Source organism: Pelmatolapia mariae, linkage group LG1, assembly GCF_036321145.2.
Source record: "Pelmatolapia mariae isolate MD_Pm_ZW linkage group LG1, Pm_UMD_F_2, whole genome shotgun sequence".
Lineage (NCBI taxonomy): Eukaryota > Metazoa > Chordata > Actinopteri > Cichliformes > Cichlidae > Pelmatolapia > Pelmatolapia mariae.
In genome coordinates this window covers 22749290-22766305 of record NC_086227.1, presented here as the reverse complement: position 1 = coordinate 22766305, position 17016 = coordinate 22749290, and the positions used below count along the sequence as shown (strand labels likewise).

The 17016-nt window shown below is 40.3% G+C and overlaps 1 protein-coding gene across 2 annotated transcripts; it reads left to right on the top strand.

Moving 5' to 3' along the window:
- Positions 1–4511: 4511 nt before the first annotated feature.
- On the top strand, positions 4512–16695 carry lipca (lipase, hepatic a). 2 transcript variants are annotated; one of them, XM_063497699.1, is made up of 9 exons: positions 4512–4593; positions 8507–8685; positions 10471–10650; positions 10770–10887; positions 10989–11222; positions 12775–13017; positions 14031–14145; positions 14546–14764; positions 16581–16695. In XM_063497699.1, exons 1-9 carry the CDS (start codon positions 4512–4514, stop codon positions 16693–16695), a joined length of 1485 nt encoding a protein of 494 aa, XP_063353769.1. The 2 variants fall into 2 exon arrangements, with proteins under 2 accessions (XP_063353769.1, XP_063353721.1); XM_063497651.1 differs by having other exon boundaries at positions 8501–8685.
- The last annotated feature ends 321 nt before the right edge of the window (positions 16696–17016 follow it).

Sequence of the window (17016 nt, the reverse complement as noted above, 5' to 3'; positions counted from 1 at the left end):
ACCAAAGTTTTTATCTGACATAAAATGTATAGAAATCATACATATACCAACAAGATTGTACATCACTGTCACAACAGCGTTTGTTTTCATTCAAAGGCTTTATGGCTTTAATACCTGGTGGGCCGGTCTTTACTCAAAATGCCCGGGCTGTTTTTTTGTCCCAGTCCAGCCCTGGGCACGACACGCAGTGAATTAATCTGAGAAGGTGCATCAAAAAATAAATGGCTGCGCCAGCGGTGCACATCGCAAATCAGCTCGCATAGACACATTAGTTGTGCCTCTTCTTAATGACGGTATCTTAGCTAACAACCCCAACTACCAGATTCAACTTGTAATTGGCTAAAAATAACTTAACTAACTTTAATAACTAAATAACTACTGTTAAGAGGGACGTTGCTAGCTTTCCACATTCCGACACTTCAAAAGCTTCAGGAGCTTTCCGCTCAGCGCAGCATCAGCACCATGGAAATACACGGATACATCCGTAGACTCGAGACACAATGCATTTTTTTGACTTTCAGGTGTATGGACCAATGTTTTATTTTCTGAACAAACCAGAAATCTTTAATGAGCAGCTAGATTTGTCTCACATTAACTGGCTGAGTTAATGCCAGTTAATGCAACATCGAAACAGCTGGAATCCACAGCTGTGCGTGTTCATGGAGCTTGTATTTTCACCTGCTGGACATCACTACCTGACAAGTTTAACTGTTTTCAGAACATTGCAGAGGCCTTATTGACAGTATTTGGCTCTACATATCTGTGTGAGCAGATTTTCTCTCACATGAGTGTCCTCAGGTAGCCGTCTGAATGCTGGACACTCGGAGACCTGTGTCTCTGAGTGGGAGACCAGAGATCACATAACGTGTGTCTCTGTATTAACAGACATGCCATATTGAATTAGTTTATTTTTCTTATCATTGTTGTGAGGAGACCATAAATAGCATTTTTATTTTCTGTATTTGCTGTTATGGAGTTCTTGTTATGGATAAAAGGTGTCTTTTTTGTTTCAAAATAGCTGATAACTATTCACTGATAGCTGTCAACATCTGCAAACAAATATAATTCTATAAAGTGGTTCTATATATTGTGTAACTGTTCATATAGAGCGTTATTACATTTATTGCTAATGCAATCATATGGCACACTGACTTCTGAGGAAATTTTAAATGGCACTCGCCATCAGAAAGGTTGACTGATGGCGCATGACTTCTGGGTCTTGGAGGCGGATGCATCTTTCACCCTCTCCTTCCCTTGTCTTCCCTGTTTAGCTTCTATGTCCTTGTCTAGTCTCGTCTGACTCTAACCCTGAGAGAGCCTCCCATTCCCGTTCTTGTTCTCCAAAACCTAAAGAAGAACCATGGATTTGATCAACTGGTCCCTTAATGCAATTGACACCATTCTTGATGAGAAACCTGGGTTCAAGAGAGCCACAGTGTCCTGGAGGGATGTTCTCCGGTGGATATACGATCGACGGGTAGCAGAAGTAGCGTGTCGTGTGCCTAGCGGGACTGTCTATTGAGGACATCGAAGACATCTACCTATTCCGAACCATAATAACAGGGTTCTTGCTGATTGGAGCTGGAGTTTGGACCGGTTACCAGATCAGGTTCATCTCCAGCACCCGACGGATGGTGTCCTGTACATCCGAGGTGACAAACCCAATCCTGCATGTAGATAAAAGGATTGTAGAAACCTCTGAGTGATCAGAGTTAGGAGCAAACCGGAGAGAAGGAGTATCTGGTTTGACATTTCATGATTCTGGGTGATAAGAAATGGAAAAGTTAAAACGAGCAAAAAACAAAGAACACCGGGCTTGGCGAGCATTCAGTCTTTTAGCGGTACGGAGCGAAAATCAAATTCTTATGATCAGTCCATATTGTGTCACTACTCCTCCAGCATGACCAACAATAGCTCTCAATCTCCAATGTAGACACTTGGCTGGGGACTATCTGAAATAAATAAAAGAAAAATATCTGAAAGAAATAAAAAGTTATCTTATCGCAGACAGGTGGAGAGTGGCCCAGGAGGGGATAGCTGAGTTACACTGAAGGTACAACCTGAGATGTTTGGCGATGGTGACAGCAGGGCAGGCAGGTGAGTTGAGTAAGTCCGACAGCGCAGCCAGTGAGCAGAATCTCCAGAGAGGCTAGCGTTCAGATGAGTAAAAAGCAAAACTCCAAGCGGTGAGTATGATAGGTCCGAAGAGATGCTAGGAGCACAAGGAAAACAAGGTGAGTCACAAAAAGCAACAAAGTGCAGAACACCTGAGCAGTCTGTACTCAACGTTAGCAGACAAACTGGCAAAGAGTTGAGAACGCTGATCTTAAATATCGCTGGCTGATAATCCCAGAATCGCCAGCAGGTGAGCACACCAGGTGCGTTGATGAGAACTCCGCCCGGGGATGTAACTGTGCCCAAAACATGGGAAAAAAAACACACAGCCACTCACCCAGGCCTGACATATAAGGACTGATCATATCTAGGATTCCTGGATAGTAGAATCTTAAACACAGCCTTGAAGATTGGATCACTCAGAGAAGGCACTGCTGTCAGAAAACAGGAAGCATATAACTAATGTGTGGATGCTGATATTTGCTGTCAGTTGAAGAAAATAGCCGATCTTACATTATTACTGTGCTGAGTGTCATTTTACAGCAACGCAGTGGTTTGGTGATAGAAAAGCACTCAAAGCACTCAAAAGTTGTTTGTTTTGTTTAGTGAAACAGGAAATAATGATGACATAATCTCTGATGTTTGTCTGTGCACCGTGCATGAACTGATCCATTAAACGCTGCACTGTTAACTGTATGTATCCAACTGTTCATTAGTGAAATTATATTTCATTGTTTAATTTTCTAATACTTCTATGTTAGAGCTTTTTGAAATCACATGTACTTGTAATGTGTGACACATTTTCTTCTTTAACACTTGTCACTGTATGAATGTAGTAAACTGATAAGCAGCATTTAAAACGAATCAGTGAAGACAGGTTTTGAAGCTTAAACAGCTTCATGAAGAATGGATGCAAAGTGTTTTGCTTATCAGTGGTTTTTCCTCAGAAAGCAGCCTCTCTCTGACTTTACATCATAGAGGATCACACTGCCCGAGCCTGCAGCATGCTGTGATCTAGATTAAGTGTTTATGGCAGGTTTGATTCCCCATCAGTCTTTATGCTGTCACCATGTTTCCCTCATCTGGATGTAAATATGTAAAGTACCGTCACAAAGGCAGTCCTTGCCTGCTAAAACTGTGTGCACACACGTGAAGAAGGCATGGATGTACACAATCCCTGGCAAAGAGCAGGGTCATCAAGTTTGCTGTCTGAAAGTGTGTCAGGCGACATCATATATTAAACAAACCTCAGCTTTAAATATAGCTGCTGTTCAGAACAGGTATAGAGAGTGTTTAATAGTAAGGTTAATATACCAAACACCTTACCTTACACTATAATATGCATTGAGGCTACTGTTGTTCTGATTTGTGCCATATAAATAAAACTACATTTATTTATTTGCCTATTTTTCCTCAAAGCAATGAGCAAACCCAAAACTAAACTTTTTTTTTTTACTAATATCAGACAGAAAGACAACAGATACAAAGACACCAAAATATAAGCCTGATACCACTACGACTGCACACACAATAATATGATTCATTGTTAATATAAAAGTACTGAATCAAGCAAATGTTAAAATTTATTTTGAAAGAGATATTACATAGAGTTTTTAATACAAAAGACAAACAAAATACAAATACACTTCTTTATAACGCAGAGATTATAAACAGAAATCAGAAGTGAAAACTGTGTACGCATTAAAAGGAAGAAAACAAAAACAGTAGATTAAAACTGAAGAAAATATGATTCAGACACTATACTATTTTGTTAATACCCAATCTTACTAAATGAAAACAAGTGCCTGGGGTTTTTTTACCCACTCTGTGTGACGTTAAGAAAATTTTGTGTGCAGTATTGATCCACTGTGTGCCCTGGTTACACAGAGTGCTCTTCGTCAACTGTTTAAACATAGGTTTAAGCAATGCGGTAATAGTCCACATCTAATCCATGTCATGTCTTTAGCCAATAACACATAGTTCTATAAAAGCTACATAAAAAGTACATATTCTGTACCTCTACCCTGGTACCTGGAAAAGGTCTCGATGGAGGATCCAAGGTCACTTCTACCTATTAGTCACTTCCAGCACATCGTACCACATCCCCTGCCTATCATACCTCTGCTGTTTCACAATGTGCTCAATGTACACGATCCAGCCCCCAGCCAATCAGGATAAGAATAAATCCCCCTTATCCACGAACCATTGCTCCTGGTGTCCCCTCTCTTTCTCTTTAGAGTACGGTAAAATAATCTGATTTCAATCCTCAGGACAGAAATGAGGCTTCCTTAAAAACAGCTCCTACATCTGCAGACAAAAGGCTCTCACCTTTAAAATCCACAGCACGTGCTGAAGATTTTCTAAGCGTGGCCAAAAGGACCTACCAAGCTGACGGCATGTTTGTGGTCAAAGTCTTGTGGTGTTTACTTTTAATCTACCACCTCAGTGAGGGAAAGAAAATCAAAGGAACCAGAGCAGGTAAGTGAAATATCATGCTTTGCCTTCGCTTCTGTGATTTATGCACAGATTGATTGATGCTATCAAAAACTTTAACAAGCACTAAATTTAACTATAGTTCATGCTGTGAATTCATGCTGAGTAAAGTGTTTGCAATGAGACTCACACCGAAATTAGCCAATCTGTACTCTGCAGAAGTATACACATTATTTCCCAAAGTATCTCTTTCTAAAGACAATCTTTAAAACAATCTTTACGGTTTATTTAGCCTCACAGTCAGTGTTGGGACTAACGCGTTATTAAGTAACGCGTTACAGTAACTACGTTATTATTGTGGTAACGAGCACGGTAACTAGTTATTATGCCAAAACCAGGAACGCGTTACTCGTTACTGGGATTTAGATAGGCTCGTTACTCGTTACTTCGTGTGGTGGATATCGCGGAGCTTCCACAGATTCAATAACATTAGCAAGTGGTGGAAGCCAGCAGGTGGATGAAGGAAAAGGGAGGCAAGAGGAGAGACCCGAAGCGGCCGCCGGTCCGCGTGTCAGGTGAACTGAACTTCAGGTAAGAAGTTATGACCTGCAGTCTATCGGAGTCAGATATAAACCAAGTTTATGTGCAGTTTATTTTCGGTATGCTGACATTTTCGTACTGCGTGCTAGCTAGCATGACGGAGTTTCTATACAGCTGGGTGGGTGCTATGTTACTGATGTTGAACTTTATTTTGTTCATACGGTTAATTATTAGAGTTGCCAACCGTCCCCTAAAAAACAGAATCGTCTTGTATTCAGAGAAAATATTACGCGTTTCGTACTGAGGTGAAAAGGAACACAGTTTGTCCCGGACTTCAGCTACAATGAAAAAGACACAAAGCTGGAGCTGCACAGCTGCCTCTTCTTCTCTCATTCTCTCCCGTTTCTACTTCAATCACGAAACTGATCAATGATCAGCTGATCGGCTTTTCTCTCTCGTTTATTTATCGCCCACTTTGCGCCAGAAAGAGGAAACCAGCGGATGTCGCGCTAAAGAACAGCAGCACGTTTAAGCTTGATCAGCTGTTGTTAGAATTTATTTAATATTAATTTCTAGTATCAGCTGATGTTTGCTGGAGCCACAGCTGTAAAGCTGCTGGTCATGATATCAGTTTGGTTATCTGGTGAGAGGGAAGCATGAAGATGAAACCAGGAGATGTCCTTACTGAATCATCAGAGCTGAACAGGTGATGTAGAAACAGGTTTACCTTACTGCGGTCACTTGACCGCAGTGTTTACCTTTTAGGTGACATGAATGAGTTGAAGGGAAGTTATGAACTGTTTCTGAGAGACAAATAACACCAGGATCCTTTTCTGACAGCTGGTAACTGTGCAGGGGCGGGTCTAGCAAAGTTTTGCCAGGGGGCCAGGTAGGGCATTAACAGGGAAAGGGGGGGCACAAAGAAATACTTTTCTTTATTATTCTCATTTAAAATGTCTAGCTTTTAAAAAAATAATTATCTGAGTCTTACAACAAACGATTGATAGACTGATACATATATACCATCAGAACAGTGTACATCACTGTCACAACAGTGTTTATTTTCATTCAAAGGCTTTATGATTTTTCCTATAATGGTGGGCCGGTCTCTAGTCAAAATGCCCGGGACGATTTTTTTGTCCCAGTCCAGCTCTGTATGCAGCTCATCTGCAGTCTGGTGTTACCTACATCTTCCTATTCAGAAGGCAGAATTTCCAAGTTCTGAGTACAATCAAAAGCACCACGACTGCAGTTTTTGTGTTGGATGTAAAAAGCAGGCTAGAATCATGCGGCGGTCAACGACGGTCCAGGCGTGGGATTTCTCTCGTGGAAATGTGCACATTATTTTTTCCTTTCTATTGGTAGGTGACACAGTGCACTTGTGGCAAGTAAGCAAGCTAGAAGACTGGCAATCTTGCTGGGTATCCAGTTACGGAAGCAACACATTAACAAGAGAATTCTGAGTAAAACCGAAGTTACTTTCCCTAGTAACTAGTTACTTTGAAAGTAACGAGTAACTTGAAGTAACTGAGTTACTTTTTTAGAGAAGTAACTAGTAATGTAACTAAGTTACTAATTTAAAGTAACTTACCCAACACTGCTCACAGTAGATAGTTATAAAGATGTGGTTCCACAGAGTAGAATTTGCCTAAAAAGCAAAAGCTCCCCGATTTGGTCCCAGGAGGAGACACAAATGGATCACAGAGGGGGCCAACATAGAAACACAGATAAATTAAACATGTGGAGCTACCTGTCATGGCTACCCCGTGTACATCAGGAAGCAGCTGAAAGTAAATTCATGTCTTGTAAAGTGAAATTTTAACCAAGTTTCAGTCCAGCTGCTTCAGGCTGTATGTTTATTTTTACTAATTCATATGAACAATTACATTTAAAAAATACATTAAGATTCCACAGATGAGCAACAAATAAGCAGAGAAACACAAACGGTGTGTGTGTGTGCGTGTGTGTGCGTTTCCCTTGTTCCCTTACAGTGAAGAGTCACTTCAAATCGGTATAAAGCTGTTCTGAGCTTTCACCTTTATCCTGTGATAAAACATTTTTGTTTTCATGTAATCGGTCCTTTCAAGATTGCCAGAGCCCCCGGTGTCTGGGGGAAAAACAGGTCACCAAATGGTTTGATGAATATAAAAATGTGAATCATGTTTTCTTAACATCTATGGGAGATTTTGGACAAAGCTGTTAGCCTTTTCTCCACCATGTGGATATCTAGGTGAATGGCGTTCATCCAGATAGAGACTTAAAAACTGAAACAGCTGTCAGATCTTGTTAAGTTGAACTTGTTGTTTTGAACTTTTAAATACTTTTTTAAATAAAATAAAATATTTAGCATCTTAAAACCCAGCCTTTTTTCTACAAAATCTCAACTATTTAAAAGCTCATAAAGGATGCGTTCACACCTTATTGATGATTGTTATTATTTTTTTTAAAAAGTCCTACAACGAAATCATTAAAACGTGCGCAAAACTGGAGATTTTAACTCATATCAGATTTCCTTGTATTATTGTAGGGTGTTCACCTCACAATACAAAGCTACTTGAGGTAACTGTTGTTGTGATTTGGTGCTACATAAATAAAACTGAATAAAACATATTCCTTTAGGTTTGCCATTATTTTCTCCATCTCAGTCTTTAGTGCTGGTGTTTTTACTGGGTCTTTAAATGTGGGCTTATGACAGACTTCACGCCCCATTTAGAAATATGTTTTTTTAAATTATGCGCTGTGATAGATACCATGACTGATTTGCAAAGTAAACACAGTTCTTGTACAAATTTCTGGGTTAGGGTGTGTTTGTGTTCTGTTACTAATGAGTCAGACAGTTTTAACTGATCGTGTCGATAAACAGTCACTGAAGAGACACACCAAAGCAAATGATGATAAATGATGGCTGGATGTTCTTTTACTTTTCTTGGTAAGACGATTTGGGCTTCACATCAGGAACCAGAACTTGTATGAAGGCAGTTGCATCGCTGGGTGTTTACAGGCGCCTTGGTTTTTGGCATAATTGGCTGTGGTTTTAAACATGTTGAGGGAGGAGGAGTTTACGTAACAAATGATAGAAGAGTCTGGCAGAGATTCATCCGATGAGACTTGTTGTGAAGTGATGTCTGTGAGCAGATGCCAGCGAGGTCTGTATGACCTGGACTCACAGCAAAGGGCTTCTGATTGGGCGTTAGTCAGTCTACAGTCCAATGGAGCCTCAGCAGGAACTGACTGTCCTGATTTCTCCACGTTTACTCACTCAAATACTTGCATTAATGCATCAAAACACACTCTGTGTTCTCAAATTGACAAATTTCCATTCATCATTTGTAATTATTCTGTAAGCATAACCATTGTGTTCTGTAAAGTACTCGTTTCTAACAAACAATCCATCCGTTATTTGATTTCTGAGGTGCAGTGGAAACAGAGCAGAGGGGTGTCCTGAGGGAGAAAGAGCCATATGTCAGCAGTTCAATCTTTAGGCTGTTTTTAGGAGGTGAGGACACCTGCACGCTGGACCCTCTGCAGCTGCACACTCTCACCTCCTGTGGCTTCAACAGCAGTAATCCCCTCATCATCATCACTCATGGGTGGTCGGTAAGGTCAACTCCCTTTTCTCTCTTTACGCTTCGCTGACTTAAGCCACTGGATACTAAACATGGAAGTTGACTACAGGGAGGGAAACGTCTTCAAAAGGCTGAAACATGCTGAAAAAACACACCATGAGGTAGACATGTGGATCTGTACTGAAATGTAATTAAATTTTGGATCGGATCATGTCAGCCACGATAGCAGTTAGTTCCCAGACCACACCCGTCACAACTCAAGATTACTTAAGTTTAGGTAGAGATTTATACGTACATTATCCATCATTCAACCTTTTTTTTGCTTATCCAGTTCAGGGTTGTTGGGGGGGCTATCCCAGTGGTCAAAAGGCGAGAGGAGGGGCATATCTTGATAGGTCACCAGCCTCTTGCAGGGCTAACACAGAGAAACATATATTAAAAAGGGGTGGGGTGCAAGTGCCATGACTCTCTTGACCCCACTGAACTTTGAGTGCCCTTTTCTCTTTGGAGTATGGAAGATTTTGATCTCAGTTACACAACTATAAAGCTGTCTCTATCACAGTGAAAATATTTGTCCACAAACAGACTTAAGAACACCTGCCAAAATACATCAAACCTCCTTGCGGTAATTCCCATTCACAAGGTAAAAACAATCTGTATCATATTTATCTGTCAGTGAGATTTCAACACCAAGCTGAAGTTCACGAATGCTGCAGGAGAGGTGGAGGATGGGCAGATAAAAGGAAGCTGTTTCATTCTGGTGCACATCCATGTCACCTATTCCTAAATTGCAAAACAGGAAGCAGGCCTTGGCTGAGGTTGCACTCTCTTAGTCGCCCTGTAGTTTGTTATGCCTCCCCGTATGAGGTAGCCTGATTTTATTTGGAGTGAAACCATATAGTATATGTTTCACAGTCATGGTATAGGGTCCCAGATGTCAGACAATCAGTTTGACAAAGGGAGGACAGGAGAGTATAGACACTGAGGATTAGCTGGAGATTAGAGACGCATGGGGAACAAGACACAGGTGAACGTAATCAACACAGGTGATGACAAAAAAACACTGAATCATAAGTGATATGCAAATGAAAACAGAAACAGAAAATGAACAACAATCACCTTTACTGAAACAAGGAGACAGTGAAACATGAAAGATAAATACGGAACATGAATGAACTCATTCAATGGGGCAACATTTTGAAGACACAGGAAAAACAAAGAAAAATTAAGCTTCAGACTAAAGGCAGCTGGAACTGGAGAAGCATAAGAGACAGTGAAGGGTGACACATGTGAAGACATGAGGACATGAACGAGACAGAGGGGACACAGACTGGGGAATACTGGTGAAGAATAACAAACAAGCAAAACACAAAACAGAACTCACTAATTTCACAAGAACTACAAATCACTAAATAAGAAACTTGTGACAAGTGCTTAAAAATAAGAACCAGAATTCAAAAATACCATGAGAATTAAGACTCAAAAAAGCCAACAAACACTAGCTCAGCAAATGAGAACCAAACAAAAACCCCAATCCCATATACTAAGAATTCAAAAAGAAAAATAAGAAAGAAAAAACCCTCCATAAACACAAAGACCATGCCAATATATGATGGGTGGGAAAAAGTGAAAAACCAACAGTGTGTAACGGTTCATGAGGAAAAATTCTTTAGTTAAGTAGCAGAGTCACTGCAGTTTCTCTCATTTTTGCCGAACTGAACTGTTACTATGCACAGGATTGTACTGTGCACAGCACATATTAACACTTTAAAAGTAAGACGCTGTTTTTTTAATGCTTAGTTTTGCTGTTGTGAAGGTGGATGGCATGATGGAGAGCTGGGTGATGAGGTTAGCCACGGCTGTGAGGACAAACCTGATAGATGCAAATGTGGTGCTTACAGACTGGCTGTCGCTGGCTCAGCAGCACTATCCAATCGCAGTACAGAAAACCCGCACTGTTGGAAAAGACATAGCTCACCTACTGCAGGCACTTCAGGTGAGAATAAACTCCTCCACTGATCTTTATGATGTCAGTGGACTGAAAGGTGATACATTTTCATACCATAGTCGCATCTATACGTTTCAGCAATCATGCATGTCTTTAATCGCCTACAGGAGCACTACAAGTACCCACTTAGAAATGCTCATTTGATTGGCTACAGCCTCGGCGCTCACATCTCTGGATTTGCTGGGAGCTTTCTGACAGGTCCGGAGAAGATTGGAAGAATTACTGGTGAGGTTTCTAGTCCTTTCATAGCTTAATTTAATAAATAGCAATTTATTCATTTAATATTCTAAAACCACCCAACGCTTGTGTATATCATGTCTGTTCAGGGCTTGATCCAGCTGGTCCGCTGTTTGAAGGCATGTCTCCCACGGACAGACTGTCTCCTGATGATGCTGAATTTGTGGATGCCATCCACACTTTCACCCACGAGCGTATGGGCCTCAGTGTGGGAATTAAGCAAGCTGTGGCCCATTATGACTTTTACCCGAATGGAGGAGATTTCCAACCAGGGTGTGACCTGCAAAACATTTACGAGCACATATCCCAGTATGGGATCCTCGGTAAGATAAATCTGTAACAGCACATTAAAAATTGCGACCACCAGAAATAACCATGATTTTTTTTATAAATGGTAAATGGCCTGTATTTGTATAGCGCTTTACTAGTCCCTAAGGATCCCAAAGCGCTTTACACGTTCAGTCATCCACCCATTCACACACACATTCACACACTAGTGATGGCAAGCTACATGTAGCCACAGCCACCCTGGGGCGCACTGACAGAGTCAGTATAGTATAGTATTTCTGGGCAGCATGAAATCAGCAGCTCTGTGATGCCTCTTAGAAGCTGCAGTGTTTTACATGGTCTGTAAGTGTGGGATAGAACAACAGAACATCCTGCTGTCTGTTTGCCACTGAAGACTGGCAACAAGCTGCCTGGTCTGATGAGTCTCAATATCTGCTCTGACATTCAGATGATAAACAGCATGGATCGATCCTGCCTTGAATTCACGGTTCAAACTGCTGCTTTTGGTGATGTAATCATGTGGGGGATATTTTCTTGCCTCTCTTAGTACCAACTAAGGGTCAGCCTACCTGAGTATTGTCCATCCCTTTATGATCACAGTGCACCCAGCAACTGTGCGATGATATCATGTCAGCATGAACCGAAATCCCTGAGGAATGTTTCCAGCACCTTGTTGAATCTGTGCTACAAAGAATTAAAGCAGCTCTGAATAGGGCACCCAACCCTAGCCAGATGTATCTAATGAAGTGGCCACTTTAAACATTGTATTGAAACTTAAATATTATAAACATTTTTCTGAACAAACAGTCTTTTACAAATTTAGACCATATTTATGCATATTTATCAGGAATACAAAAGCTATTATATTTGTTTATTTATTTAATGTCTGCATTGATGAGTCCATATAAAGTAGGCATTCATCCCCTGCCTGAAAAGGCATTCAGGTTTCTGGTTCTTCTGGTTTAAATCCAAACTCCAATCAGAGCAGTATGTTCTTCTGCTTAAAGGCTTTCTGGTTTCCTTCTTTGCACGCTCTATCATAACATTTTTCTTCTTAATTGGCCTTGCCACCTCAGAACACTGGTTTAGAAGCCACGTCTAGGATGCCGATTCCTCTTCTGCTTGTTGACAGTTTCTTCTTCTGTGTTTAGGCAGATGTATTTAATTTCATGCAGTCTAACAGAAGTGGCTGTGGGATTTATGCTGCCTCTCAATCCTAAACACATCTTCACAATATGACAGCGAGAACCACATTAAAGCATCTGTCATCCTCAGGAGTTAATTAGCAACATGTGCCGTGCTTTTTCTCTGTCCATCCGTCTGAGCTGAGCTGCCTCCAGGCTACAAGCTGCTGCTCAGAGAAACGGCCTTCAGAGCAGAGCCGTGTCAGACATAATGAGTCACTTATAGGAGATGTGACAGAAGCAAAAGCTGATAGATGCCACGATTTGGTGATAATGAACTCGATCCACAAATAATGGTCAGGCTTCGTGATTTAGCTGTTCCACAATTCGTTGAAAGTCAGATCAAAGTTGTTTTGAAGAAGCAGGTTTAAAATTTTCACCACATTTTTATTTCTTCTCTTAGGCTTTGAGCAAACAGTGAAATGTGCCCATGAGCGCTCCGTCCATCTCTTCATCGACTCTCTGCTCAATAAAGACAAGCAGAGCATGGCCTACAGGTGCAGCGACAACAGCGCCTTTGACAAGGGCGTCTGTCTGGACTGCCGGAAGAATCGCTGCAACACACTCGGCTATGATATCAAGAAAGTCCGCACGGGCACCAGCAAGAGGCTCTACCTGAAAACACGGTCTCGGATGCCTTACAAACGTATGGTTTGTCATTTTGACCTAACAGCCGGGTAAAAGTCATAATTGGCCAACAGGATACACTTATATGTCCCATTAAATACTCTCATTACAGACACTGACAGACTTAATATATATAAATAGCTTTTGCGTGTGTTATTAAGGCAAAATAAATCTGTTTGACGGCAAGATCTCATCCCAAGAAGATTTCTAGTCGTTATTTGTTATTCAAATAAACCTACGACAAGACCAAGACTTTTTACAGCTTCATTTTTTTTTTTGAGAATCCATTAAAATGTCAGGGAACAGGTGAAATTTTGTGCTATTTTCATAAACACAGACACTGAAATGTAGTTTGAATCCATCCTATATACGGTAAATATTTTAGCTTTTTTTCAAAATTACAAACCACAGTAATTTTATTTGTAATTTAGATCTTTAGTAGGAAAGGGTGGCTTTTACATTGGTGCCATCAACTGGGCTGGAAACCACAATGTTTTGGTCTTTTAGTGGAACTGGCAGACATGAAAACATAAATATCAGAGATGGTGTTATGCTTTATTGTAGCTATGTGTAGGATTTTGAAACTTTGCACTTTGATGGCCTCATTTTCCCGGTTTTCTGCCTTGATTGAACTCCATTAGCTCCATAAGCCTAGGATAAACAAATTAGATTTTAGTAGTTAAAAGTGAAAGATCAGGGCCACTTTGGCCTCATAAAACATTTTTTCTTTGTCTAAATCAAGAAATTACAGAGCAGTTTTTGCCAATTTTTCACACTATAGCATAAAAACTTACATCTAAATCTGTTTAGACAATCCAGATCCACCAGTAAATGAATCCAGTCCTCTATTTGACTGGTAGAAATACAAAATCAGCCATTATCTACACAAAATCTGTTCCTGTTTCAATGTTTTATTATCCTATATGTTAGACTGATAAAATATAAAGCTAACAAGAAAAACTGAAAACTGTGTCGGGGGTTTCTCTGTAACGGTGTCCTCTTCTTCTTCTATTTCTGGCTTCCACCCTTCAGTCTATCATTACCAGTTCAGGATCCAGTTCGTCAATCAGACAGAGAAGGTTGAGCCCTCTCTTACGATCTCCCTCACAGGAACCAAAGAAGAGAGTGGAGCTGTGGACATCACCTTGTGAGTACTGTACCACCACCACCATCCACCCCCCATCGGGCTTAAATCAGAACACATATGAGCACTCTTTGACACATGCAATATGCAGCTGGGCTCTCAGCTCTACAAAGCAAGTTAAGGAGAGCAGCTGACACACATGGAAACAACTGAAGCCTTTGCATGAAAGAGAACTATAAATGGCGATGATGGGATGAATAATTTAAACAAGACAATATTCCCTGACAACTGTGTTATCCTTCTCATTCTGTGTATCAAAGCGTCTCAGGCTAAACAGTGCTAGCAGGGGAAATCTCATCTGCTGTCCTGCTCTAGTCTGAGCCGCCACAACAGCCTTTTGCAGGGTGATTAACTCTCGTCTAACTTTGTCTCTCTCGATTTCTGTTTTAAAAATCTCCACCAGCAATGAAAAGATTTCAGGTAACAAAACCTTCACCTTCCTGATCACCCTGGACAGAGACTTGGGGGAATTGATGTTGCTCAGTATGCGCTGGGAGGCATCTCCTCTGTGGGAAAATATGTGGGACAAGGTGCAGACCATCATTCCTTGGAGAACTTGGGAAAGAAAAAGACTCCTGAATGTGGGCAAAGTCAGCGTCAAAGCGGGTGAAACACAGAAGAGGTACACGTGTTTCTTACGAGCTAGCAGTGGTGGACGCAAAGATAAAGTGCAGTTTCAACAGCACTTGTCAGTTTTTCTACTGTCCCACATTTATAAAACCAAAAGTTTTTCTTGATTGCTGTAAATTTTCTTGTTTTAACCAAAGTTTCTTTAGCAGACAGCAAAAAAACAGGAATTGTTCTGTCTTTAATTGTTTATCTATTACTTAACTACTTTGGTGTAGAATGAATGGGGGAGGTTATTATCAACAAACTGTAAAACTTATAAATATATAATTAAATCAAAACGTTTATGCCCTCCTTCATATTTTCTAAAGAAATCCAGCAGGCTGGATTGGAGTCTTAGCTGTGCCAGTCCCCCCCAGCCTCATGTTTGACAACCTCTACATTAAGGGCTTAAATGATGGAGGGCACAAATAATTATACAGCTTTTCATCATCATACCGGGCTTTATTCCACACATGATTCCAACACTGCTGAAGCCTTTTCTATTTTTTTTAAACTACGTAATTTTAAATTGATTTTATTTATTTTTATATATATATATATATATATATATATATATATATATATATATATACATATACAAATGCTTCAATGATCCAGTCCAAACCCATTTCAACAAAAGCCGTGACAAAAACTAAGAAGAGCATTAACTGAACTTTTAAAGGTGAAATGTTTTTTAGTGATTGATATTTTTCAGCTTGTTTGTTTTCTTTGTATTATTTTTTTGTTTCGTGATAGATCACATATTTCCTGTAGGTTGCAGGTCTAACTGCAGACAGACATGACAGGCTAGTTTAGCCTACAGCAGCCAACAATATGTGTCAAAAAGTGGTTTAGCATTATCTTTGCTGCATGCAAAAAGCCCTTCTCTGAAAGAGACGTCTGAATGGCTCTATCTGAATATATGTGTCATTCAGCATTAATGGGGCCTTCACGGATTAGCACGTTACAGCTGTGGCTCAGGAGGTAGAGCAGGTTGTCTACTAATTGGAAGGTCAGTGGTTTTAGTCTGCGTGTCAGTGTTTCCCTGGGCAAGATACTGAGCCCTGAGCTGCCCCTGCTGCATCTATGTGTTAGGTTAAATCACTTTAAAAGCAATTAGGCATAGAAAATGGTGATTAAGGCTTGTGGCTAGAAAGTACTTTGAGTGCTCAAATAGATTAAGAGAGTGCAATGTAAGTACCAGTACTTTTACTGTTGCATCTATCGGAGGACACAGTGTCCATGATTTCCAAAATATGTTCACATTCCCTCTCTGTACACATTCAAATGAGCTTTGACCCAAAGAAAGCTGCCGTGTTTTGAATGGTGTTTATGTTTTTTTTCTCTTTGCATTGTAAAGTTTTAACTTGCGTTGGTGGCATCACAGATGACCTCTGTTGACCCTGCAGTTTTTCGCATCACATTCAAAGCACATATATATGAGCATATATGATATTTCCAAATATAAAATAAAAATCACACTGTGATATATAATAGAGCCGAAAATGGGATAAACAGGAAAGAAAGTCAAGTACAGTTGTCTCAAGTTGTACAGTAGTGCTAAGACGAGTAATATTACTGATACTGAATTATATTAATTCAGTTCAGTTTTAATGAAATGGCACCAAATCACAACAACAGTTGGCTCAAGGTGCTTCATATTGTAAGGTAAAGATGCTACAATAGTATAAAGAAAACACTTGAGACCATTACAGACTGCTGATGCCATCTAGTGGGTTGTTTCCCATACACAGACTGGTTAATCTTTACTCCTGCACTCACTCTTTCTGTTCAATCGCACCGTGTTAACGACACCGTCTGTTTTCCAGGACATCTTTCTGTTCCATGACAAATGAGGGACAAATGGAAGCGTCAGAAGACATGGTGTTTGTACGCTGTAAGGAAGAGAGACCAAAAAGGCCCAGAAGAAAGGACAACTTATAGACTTGTGTGGGTCACTCTCTGAAGATCTAACTGAAGATATCAGATGAATGGCCCATGAAAACAACAACTAACGCGATAAAATTCTCCCTCCTTGAAGTGAAGTTGTGTACATTCAGGGAGTAACTCAGAAAACCATAATTGCTGGAAAGAAGTGCTGAATAAATATACTCTGTTCTTTTCTATCATGTCATTAGGCGGGTTTACTTTACTACACATGCACAAAGGTCCATTCGTATCCATCTATGGACTAACACATTTTTCCAGGTCAAAAATGTGCAGATATTTTGGTCGAATGAAAACACAACTGACAGGTTCAACTGT